At 42.1% G+C, this 11,012-nt stretch overlaps 1 protein-coding gene across 1 annotated transcript; it reads left to right on the top strand.

Annotated features, from left to right (window-relative positions):
- The first annotated feature begins 372 nt into the window (after positions 1-372).
- Positions 373-10,747, top strand: DYNLRB2 (dynein light chain roadblock-type 2). Its single transcript, XM_012806128.2, has 4 exons — positions 373-439; positions 2,606-2,681; positions 9,246-9,413; positions 10,504-10,747. Exons 1-4 carry the CDS (start codon positions 437-439, stop codon positions 10,545-10,547), a joined length of 291 nt encoding a protein of 96 aa, XP_012661582.1. The 5' UTR covers positions 373-436; the 3' UTR covers positions 10,548-10,747.
- The last annotated feature ends 265 nt before the right edge of the window (positions 10,748-11,012 follow it).

Raw genomic sequence — 11,012 nt, 5'->3', positions numbered from 1 at the left:
GCATTTTTCAGTCTCCCCCACAGGACTGTCCCGGGGCCTGGAAAGGCGCCTGGTGGGCGGCGGGCGGCCGGGAAGCAGTTCCCGCGCGAGCGCTGCCTCAGCACGCGGGCCTAGAGGGGTGAATGAACGGACGCCACCAGCCGCAGCCCGGGCCGCCCTCCTCTTCCCCACCTCAGTCCCATCGCCCCCAGCCCGGGAGAATCCCAGGTGAGCGCCCGCCGCCCGCTTTCGAGAACCTTCACCCACGAAGCGGAAAAGCGTCCGGGCGGAAGAGCCGCCTCACCCCGGCTGCTGCCCGACCCGCGCGTGCGCAGGCGCGGCCGGGCGCTTCTGGGAGGTCACGTGCTTTCTGGTCTCCTAGCAACATCTGCAAGCGTTGTTGACATCCCTGAAGGCTGCGGCGCCGGACTGAGCCCGGAGTCTCGCTGATCGCGCCATGGTAAATCCGGGTCTCCTCCCGCGCCCCAAAGCTCCGAGGGCGCCGACTGCGGGGGCCGTCACTGCTGGGATCCCGGAAGGTCCCGGGCCGCGGCGAGGGCTGGTGGATGCTTCTCGGAGGGGCGAGAGGGAGACGTTAGACCGGGGCGGGGCGGGGGGACGATAATGTCCAGATGGGAGGAAGCTATCTGGAGGGTCGATTTGGGGGGTGGTTCTTGGGGAGAAAGGTATGTGTGAGAGAGAGAAGAGATGAAAAATTCTGAGGGGGATGAGAAATCCGGGTTGCTAGGGAAGTTTGCCAAGGGAAGGAGCAAAATGGGGTGGAGAAGTGAGAGATGGGGCAGGGAGAGCAAGGGAACGGAAGGGGAATGGACAGTGAGTGTTGAGAGGAAGGGACAATAAGGAGGGGAGCGAGGGAAGGCAGCCCCCCAGGAAAGTAAGAAAAGGAAAGGATCACAGAAAGTAGGGGAAAGGAAGAGCTTTAAGAGAGGAATGAAACGAGATTGGAGATGGGGACTAAGAGATTGTATTAGGAAGGCTTAGAAATCATGAGTAGAGAAAACAGCCAGGTAGAGAGAAGGGCCAGGAAGAGAAGAAAGAGCAGTTAAGGCAAGAAGTAAAATAAAGATAAAAAAGGACAGTGGCCTTAAGGAGCTGTGGACATCGTGGTAAAGATGATCAAAAATGCAGTAAACTGTTGATCCCCTGTACGACTATGACACTTTAGTGCGGTGTTTCCCAAAGTGGGATGCAAATAGTGGTCACTACATAAAATGTCCCCAAACTGTCCAGTAGCAGAATAAATCACATCGCAAGAAAGTTATTCCTCTTTCATTTTGGTCAGCCTTGAAACAGAAGGAAGTTTATGATCTTCTTAGGCTCTTAATACCACCCTTGTTTGGTAATTCCCATTTTCTCACCAGAAAGGCAGATCTCAAACTCAGCGCTTTCGTTGCAATAGAATTTCGTGATATATTCTAATTTCTCTTCATTTTGTTTGTCTTTACAGTTGTTTCTATCTATGACAAATACTTCCAGATTTCCATTTGTGGTAGTGGAGTATAGTTTCATCTTAAATTGCTTTTTTTGGCAGGGGCTGGGTTTGAACCCGCCACCTCTGGCATATGGGGCCGGTGCCCTATTCCTTTGAGCCACAGGCGCCGCCCTTAAAGTGCATTTATTTAAGCTTTTCTCAGTGAGATAATTTGAGGAATATACTAAATAGATAATATAGATGGTATTCAGAGGGGCAAAAATTATGACCCTAGAATACAAATGCCTGAAATTCTGAAAACACATGCTATAATGATGGTAAAGAGAAATTAAGGGCTTTCATACCCACGCTTAACTCAAGTGACATAACGTTAACCTGTGGGATATTGAGGGGGGAAAAAAGAATACAGCACACTGTCATCAAGAGATACACAATCAGAATATACAGTGATTGCTCAGTCGGGAACAATATGCAGGTTTGGAAAAAATTATTCTTGATTTTGGCATTTCTAGAGGGGATGAAAACTGACACACTACAGTCTGTACATAGGATTCTGAAAGGTGAGTTTAAAACACACTAATGAGTTCCAAAATTACCATTCATGGTGAAACATGTAGCTTGCACTGAGAGCCAAGCCATAGTTACCAAGAAAATCCTGGAATCCTAGAATACATTGTTTCCATAGAATATCCTTCTGTAAATTTAATCCTCTGAACACCCAATTAGGTAGCATTAATGAAAGTAAGATTTCTCATTAAGGACCAGTTTTAGGCAGAGGGAGGCCATGATATACAGCTCTATAAATATTTAAAGGACTATAATGTAGAAAAGGAATGTTCGTGTGAATACAGACAGATCGAGTGTGAGGTGCTCTGGGGAAGAATACCTTTCTAGGAAACGGAAACGTAAAAATGGTGCAAGCTCTGTGAGTCAGTGAGATCTCTTTTTCTACTGGGTTCAAAGCAAGAGGTCTGTCAGGGTTGTATACAGGGGTCTTATATAGGTTTTTATGTGGGATTTGACAGTTTCCAAGCTGTCCTTGAAAAGTCTTAGATTATAGCACCCAGTACCTTAAAATTAGGAGGCGTAGGTATCTTTTTAAACATTATTATCCCTGGGATTAGGGTCACCACGAGGACCCTTTTGGTTAAATGCCTTTCTGATCTCTTCCAGACAGAGGTGGAGGAAACCCTAAAGCGGATCCAGAGCCACAAAGGGGTTATTGGAACTATGGTTGTAAATGCAGAAGGTAAATATGTCCCAGACCGTCTTCACTCAGAGCCAACCAGGAACCTGCATGCTATGTCAGTCCTAAGACAAACATCTTCGAATTTGAAATCAGAAGCATTTTTTGTATATTTTAGCTATGGCCTTTCCTTGTCAAACATCTAATGAACATCTGTTATATGCCAAGCATTCTGCTAAGAGCTAGGCATATAAATATGAGTGCCAAAATGTACACACATTTTAAGAAAAGAAAACCCTGTATTAAAATTATAATACCTAATACAGATAACAAGAAATATAAGTCACGTCGAGCACCTCTTATAACTGCAGGAGTCAAACATAACTTGGGGGCTACAAGTTTCATAGTTTTTTTCCTTTCTTAAAATGTGTATACATTTTTCAGTACCCTCTGTATATATTCCTGAGCAACACTATATATTGTCTACTATTTAAAGCTTTGATCATTCTTTTCTGACATTTCAGAAGGCCAATAAAACTGTCATGTTGAAGCTAGGGAGTTTATTATTGCTGGCAGTTTCTTTTTAACGTTACAAAAAAAAAATACAGTTTCAGTCTTTAAGCGGAATTGTTTCTTTACCATATTGAATAAAAATCTTTGGGAGTTACTTTTAGGATTTATAGGCTTTGTGGGAGAAAAGTCTAAGAAGGGGCAATGCATTCTGACTGGGAAATCTGCAGGCTTACCAGAAGCTTGCTTTCGACACACAGCCTCCTTAAGAACCCACGTAGTGTCTCCGGCACTTTGCTCCCTGCTCAGCTATGGTAGCGACCTCTTAAACGTTCCTGCCGGTTTTCATTACTAATTCAGGCATTGGTAAGGACAAGAGGTGACAGAAATTCCAGAGCATTTGTTAAAATAAGAGTAGCCACCTCACATAATTCACAGTACACCCGTGGAGTTGGCCTATTACCAACTCGGTGCCTGGGCAAAATCCATTAGTAAATATTTGTTGAACAGCTACCAAGTGAAAGTCTGTTTAAGTTGTAAGCTAAAATTCCTTGCCATGAAGAATGGGAAAATAACCTACTTTACTGGTGGGTTTGATAATTAAATGAGACAGTAATTGTCCAGTGCCTGACCCAGTACCCGATACTTAATAGAATTGCAGTTAAATAGTTCTGAGAATGTGGAAATTTTTAATTCATTTGTACAGAGAAAACATTTGACTTGATTTATAAAATTAAAAATAACTCAGTGCTAAATAAGTCTCTCTTCTCTTATGCTCTCTCTCTCTCTCTCTCTCTGTGTGTGTCACACACACACACACACAAAAAAAATATAGTAAATTCACCAAAGTTAAGTAATCAGGGTGAGAAAGGATTTAAGATCAGCCTTACAGGTAACTCAAAAGTTATGCCCAATATTTCCAGGCAGCATTCCAGCCCTAGTGTGTGGATCCAGGCAGCGTTCCAGCCCTAATGTGTGGATCTGGTTGAATTAATTTTATTTCCAGGTATTTGCATACTCTACCCCACTCTCTAAGATGGGTTCTCCTTGTGGTTTCATGGAGGTGCTGTGTTGGCTTCCCTTGGCTACAGTAACAAATTATCACATCCTTGGTGACTTAAAACAATGGAAATTTATTCTCTCTCAGTTCTGGAAGCCAGAAATTGACATCCAGGTATCAGCAGAGTTGTGTTGTCCTTGAAGCTTCTCCATAAGGATCCTTCCTTGCCTCTTCTTAGCTGCTGGTGGTTGGTGTCAGTCCCTGGTGCTCCCTGGTTTACAGACACATCCCTGCAATCTCTGCCTCCATCATTACGTGGTGTTCTCTCGGTGTCTCTTGTTTTCTTATAAGGACCCCAGTATGACCCCATCTTTACTAATTATGTCTGCAAAGACTCTGTTTCCAAATAAAGACAACCTTCTGAGGTTTATAGTGGATGTAACTTCGAAGAGGCCACTATTCCACCCTGTACAGGTGCATTCACCTGTGACATCCAGAACAATTCACCTTAATGTGCTTGGAGATCTTGGTCTAAAGTAACCCTGGTGATATTTATTAACTATCTGAAGAATGTCCATCCCTTCAATCTATAACTCCACTCCTAGGAACTTATCCTAAGGAGTTATAAATAAAAGATTTAGGCATAAGGACGCTCAGGCATCATGAAGAACAGCAATAAGCAAATCCATCCCAACAGTAATATGTATGACTGTGGAATATTTACTTAATGGACGTTACTCTGCAGGGCGTCCCAAAGGTTGCAGGGAACATGGGAAAACGTACCTACATGTACCTTTATTTACAAAATAGTCATTATAAAATTTTTTAAAATATTTACAAAATGTTTCTAAACTTTTAAATATAAAAATATTTAAAAATATGAGTTTGTTAATTTTCCTATGTACAGTGACATTTAGGACACTCTGTGCTCCTATATTTAAGACGCTGAAGAACATTTAGCATCAAGGAAAACTACTCAGAATATTAGTAAATAAAAAAGCCGAGAACTCAGCGGCAGCTGAACTGTCTACTCCTAATCATAGCAGGCGCACACAAGTACTTCCCATACCCACGGAAGGGAAGGAAAGGGCTTGTTACTGGGCTCACCTCTGAGTAGGGGGATGAAAAGTGGTGTGTGCTTTATTTTTCTGAGTTTTCTCGATTAGCACTTACCCCAAAGCAGCAAAATATCATTTTTTATTTTTATTTTTTGAGGGGGTTAATATTAGCTCTTTCCTACACAAACCCCATTTTTAATACCCATTAACTTCTAATGAGCCTCGACTAGGATACAGTGTCAGCATCCAGGGCACTTCTCAAGCTTTCTGAATACCCAGAGTTTTTACCTAAAAGCCAAATTAAGCTTTCCCCCCCAAAAAGAATAGAATTGGAGGGCTTATGTATATAGTCAGCTGATTAATAACTAGAGTGTATGACAAAGATGTTTATTCATCCTATATGGTATAAATTAGGTGACCGGAATGTAATTTAAAAAAACTCAATTTCACCAGCCTACTCACTTTTATATGAAAATGCTATTTGTTACAGCGTAGCTTTGCAGCTTTGGGAAGTCCTGTGAAATTTAATACCCAGAATATTTAATGAAGATGCTGTTTCTCTATTCCTGTTCTCTACTGGTGGTTTGGGTCTACTGGTTCTAGGCAAATAACGTACAGATGCTTGCAGACTGTATCTATCTATGGTCAGGCAGGTCTCCTACCACGCGTCTTCAATTAGATACCATCACATCCACGTTAAATATGATCCTTTGCACTTCCTAGCCATGACAATGAAGGGACTTAGCGGTTTAGCCCAATGCTGAGTGGTGCACATTTTGATTGGAGTAGACTTTTTGTTAACACTGATTTCCTATTTATAAGACCATTAATTGTTTACAATATTGCAACACTGATCACTGAATCAGATACTGATAAAAAGTGTATTTGTCTCCCAGGCAGTCATATCCGTCTTATATTCTTATGTACTTAAGCCTGATTTCTGTAGGTCTTAATTTTAAATATCTCTGACATTTCTAACAATCCATCATTCGAAGCTCATTACATTTTATCAACCACCCCGTTTCTTTTATTTTGAAATACAGTCTGTCAACCAAAGTGCAAATGTCTAGTCGAAGATGATAAACTGAAATCGCGAGAGCATCTGACTAGGATCAGAAAGAGTCACATTTTAAAGTAGGGCCATAAATCCAGCCGTACCACATTTTAAAACCCAAGTACTCTTTGTCCTAGGAGCTGCATTATAGGAACTTATCGTGCACATGCACACAAATGGGAAATGGCACACACAAGGCACATTCTGCTGCTCTGCTTATAAAAGTCAAAGACTGGGAACAGCCTAAAACCCTGTCGGGAGCATGCAGTAGTTAAGGGCATCACAAAACATCCATTCAACAGACTATTATTCAGTCATTAACATGAATGACTTAGTTTTATGTGCCCTGAGTCAAGCAGTTCCCAAGTGTATTTATTAAATGAAAAAGCTTAAGGTACAGAAGAGAGAATGATGCCATTAAAATAAAAAATAAAAACTTTTACTTTTCTTTCTTTTTGAGACAGAGTCACTCCATCGCCCAGTCTAGAGTGCCATGGCATCAGCCTGGCTCATAGCAACCTCAAACTCCTGGGCTCACTCAATCCTCCTGCCTCAACCTCCTGAGTAGCTGGGGCTATAGGCACCTGCTACAATGCCTAGCTGATTTTTCTATTTTTAGTAGAGACACGGTCTTGCTCTTGCTCAGGCTGGTCTCGAACTCCTGCACTCAAGCCATCCTCCTTAGTCTCCCAAAGTGCTAGGATTACAGGCATGAGCCACCGCACTCTGCCACAAATACAAACATTTCTTCAACAGATGTAGAATGTGTCTGGAAGATTAGAAACCCAGAGCAATGGTTTGTCTCAGAAGGGAGGTGGGTGGACTTTACGCCATGTGCTAAAATTACTTATAATAATTTTTTAATTGCCTCACATGGTGCCAAGCAGGAACTCAATAAATATTTGTTGATTGATTTCTTTCACACATCTCTGGTGAATACCAAAAACTCCATGTGTTTCTACGGCGTGTGCTTGTTATTCAGAAAGGCCGTTTTATTTATTGACATGGATCATGAACAGATTAACTAAATAGACCTGAGCATCTGACTCATAATCTTGTCATCTACGTTTTAAATAATTCATTCTGGTTGTATTTCTCCTTTTGGTACTGAGCGGTGCAGAGTGAGTAGGTTAGGATGCAAAAGAAAGCTATTTCCCTTCAAATATGGAGTGCTTGCTACATTTCTGCTTCCTGCTTGTTCAGGAGCCAGGCTTTGTGATCTTTCATCAGGCATAAGAGACAACGGACTGCCATGTAGGGAAAAAGCAAACACATAATGCAAAAATTAATGGGGTTTAGATGATACCTTGTTCATGGAATAGGTTTCCCTACGACTGGGTGCTCATAGCTCAGTGGTTAAGGTGCCCGCCACATGCTTTGGAGCTGGCATGTTCAAACCCAGCCTGGGCCTACTAAACAACAACAACAACAACAACAACAACAACAACAACAAAAATAGCCAGGTATTGTGGAGGGCACCTGTAGTCCCAGCCACTATGAAGGCTGAGGCAAGAGAATTGCTTGAGCCCAAGAGTTTGAGGTTGCTGTGAGCTATGACGCCATGACACTCTACCGAAGGTGACAAAGTGAGACTCTGTCTCTAAAAAAAAAAGAAAAAAAAGAATATGTTTCCCTGTATTGTCTTCACATGGTTTAGCAAGAACAGTTATCTTAAAAGAAAACCTGTCTCTTTCGAAGTCAAAATCATTGGTCTCCAAGACCTTTATGAAAACTTTGTCAAATCCTAAGTTTGTAGTCCTCGTTCCCTCTTGCAAGCACTCATTTCATTTGGTAGTTTCTGCAGCTACATTGTCAGAAGGGAAACCAAGAGCCAAGTTAGTCTCTTAGGGACCGGCCTTAATACAGGTCCCTAAGGAATTTGACAGCCATCCCAAATTCACCTTCATGAGTCTTCCTTAAGTAAAGGTACATTTGCAAATCAAATGCTTGGAATTCCCTGGCTATCTGGTGGTTCTCAAAATAATATGAAGGCTGTCTCTGGTTATTTACAATACATGTAAAATACCACAGCACCTGGTATGTAACAGGCACTGACGCTGGGTGAGCTGAATTGAGCTGGATTGGTTTCAACTGAATTGAATTCTACTCACGTATTTATCTGGCTAGAATTTTCTCATTCATACATTATTTTCAACTCATACAAGAGAGTACAGAGTAGCCAAATTTAATAATGTTTAAACCAAGAATGAGTGCAAGCCAGGGAATGCTTGGAGCAAAATTACAATTTTGAGGTTTGCAAGATACTGTGCGCAAGTTACGAAGAAATTTTTGCAAGTCTGTTTGATGTCATCTCCAGCATGTGCTGTGATAGCCCTTTATGTTTCTGGCCTCAGAGAAGGAAACTAACAGCGTGCCAGAGACTAAGCATTTCAAAGCAGAATCACTGTGGAAAGGACGCTCGGGGGGCGGGGGGGGGTGCATTTGATACAAAAATATGTTAACTTAGTACTGAAATAATCAATTAACAGCTTCCCAAAGATTCATGCACAAAAGTGTTTCATCACTTCATTAGCTATAAAAATTGTGAAGTACCAAGTAACCAAATAGGGGATTGATGGTGATAGATCCATAAAATAATAAGGTCTGCAGTGATTAAAAATAATGTTGGTAGCCTTGTCAACAAGGGCAACTTGCATAATTTAAATGAAAAAAGTAAGAGTCAAATTTGTAGGGCGGCGCCTGTGGCTCAAAGGGGTAGGGCTCCAGCCCCATATGCTGGAGGTGGTGGCTTCATACCCAGCCCCGGCCAAAAAAAAACTGCAAAAAAAAAAAAAAAGAGTCAAATTTGTAAACACAGTTTCACCCAAGGATGCTTAAAAGTCTGTGGAGAAACCAAAAGATAGGAAGGAATAAAATTGTTACCTGTAAGAGCAGCCATCCCACTTTCTTCCTTTTTCCAATTATCAGTGTTTGCCAATACTTCCCACAGGTGCATATTTCTTTTACAATTAAAAACGTTAACCAGACATGAAATCTCATCACAGGAATTCCAATCCGGACAACCTTGGACAACTCGACCACAGTCCAGTACGCAGGTCTCCTCCATCAGCTCACGATGAAAGCCAGGAGCACGGTCCGCGACATCGACCCCCAGAACGACCTAACTTTCCTCAGGATCAGATCAAAGAAACATGAAATCATGGTAGCTCCAGGTAATTCTGGCATTTCATTTCATAATGAAAGCATCATCTCTACTCTACTGGAGAAAAGCCTCATTTCAAAGAATGGGGAACATAGATTTTAGTACACGATGTGAAAAAATAGTCTTTGGTTATGAAACAAAGACATTGGAATCTGAAAATCCCAGTGCCTGTGCCTGTGACTCGTAGGGTAGCAAGGTTCAAACCCAGCCCCAGCCAAGCAATAAAAAAAAAAAAATAGCTGGGCATTGTGGCAGGCGCCTGTGGTCCCAGCCACTTGGGAGGCTGAGGCAAGAGAATCACCTAAGCCCAGGAGTTGGAGGTTGCTGTGAGCTGTGACGCCACAGCACTCTACCACTCTACCAAGGATGATAAAGTGAGACTCTGTCTTTAAAAAAAAAAAAAAAGAAAGAAAGAAAATTAGCAACTATGATAATTTGACCATGGAACAAGTTGAATTTTGACCAGTTGCAAAAATCAAAAAAATTTTCGGAGACCTGAGTCTCATTGTCAGTGAACTTAGCTCACAGACTCTGGAGAGGGCAAGAAAGGGCCCCTGCGCTGGGGATCAGCAGGGGTGGAGCTGGGTCCACAGGGTCTTAAACCCTCCCTCCCGGGCCAGCACATCCACCTGGTACCAGAAGACAGCAGCCACAGAAACACTCCTTTCCTTGAAGGAATTAACATTCACAGTGTTAGCAAATGACTATAAAACGTGACTGATGCTACTGGATCTGGTCTAAAACAAACTTCCCTACAGCACATATATCAAACCAGAATCGCCTATAAACTAAATAAAGCTGTTTCTATGCCTGTGTTCTCACCCTGACTGCACATTAAAATCACCTGGAGAGCTTTTAAAAAAAAAAAAAAAAAAAAGATCCATGCCTGGGACTTCACCTGGACCAATGAAATAATGGCTGTGTTCTAAAGGTTGAACAGGTGGTCCTGATGGGCCAGCAGGGTCAGGAATCCAGGACTGTCCTTGGGATGTTTTGAAGAGAAAAGCATATGAGCTGAAATTTAGGAAATGTAATCATTTAGTTACATTTGTTAGGTTGAATGTTTAGGGTAAACTGATTTTGTCGACATCTCTCGGCAGATAAGGAGTATCTTCTGATCGTCATTCAGAATCCGTGTGAATAGACCTGCCGTGGCAGCCGAGGCAGCCCTGGTGACACTGCGCTGGAAACACTTCACTATCTGATGATTATTAAATTACACTCCCACCCACCTGACCCTCTGGACATTCTTTTCTATGTTTACCTTTAAATCGTTCTACAGGTCCCATTTAGTCCCTTTTGATTATATGGTGAAGTTGTACTTTTGCTATGTAATAAATGAATTCTGGTACCCACATCTCTCTTTTCTGTTCAGTCCACAGAACTGAGGATTCCAGTGAGGAGACAGCCCTGCTTGCCATAGTTCTTTTAGTCTAGAAGTAGCAGTCACCAAGCATAGAAATATAACTTTACCTATTTCCGTTACATGCCAACAAGATTCCATGGAGTTCTGTGGAGGTCACAAGAGAAGCAGAAAGTCTCATAGCTTAAAGAGTGTTTGACGCTCTCCTAGGTTAAATAAAGATAGTAGGAAGTCAGAGTATGGCCC

The sequence above is a fragment of the Otolemur garnettii genome, unplaced genomic scaffold (assembly GCF_000181295.1).
Source record: "Otolemur garnettii isolate 467f Iridium unplaced genomic scaffold, OtoGar3 scaffold00047, whole genome shotgun sequence".
Lineage (NCBI taxonomy): Eukaryota > Metazoa > Chordata > Mammalia > Primates > Galagidae > Otolemur > Otolemur garnettii.
The sequence above is the reverse complement of the archived record's forward strand: the minus strand, read 5'-3'. Positions and strand labels throughout refer to the sequence as shown.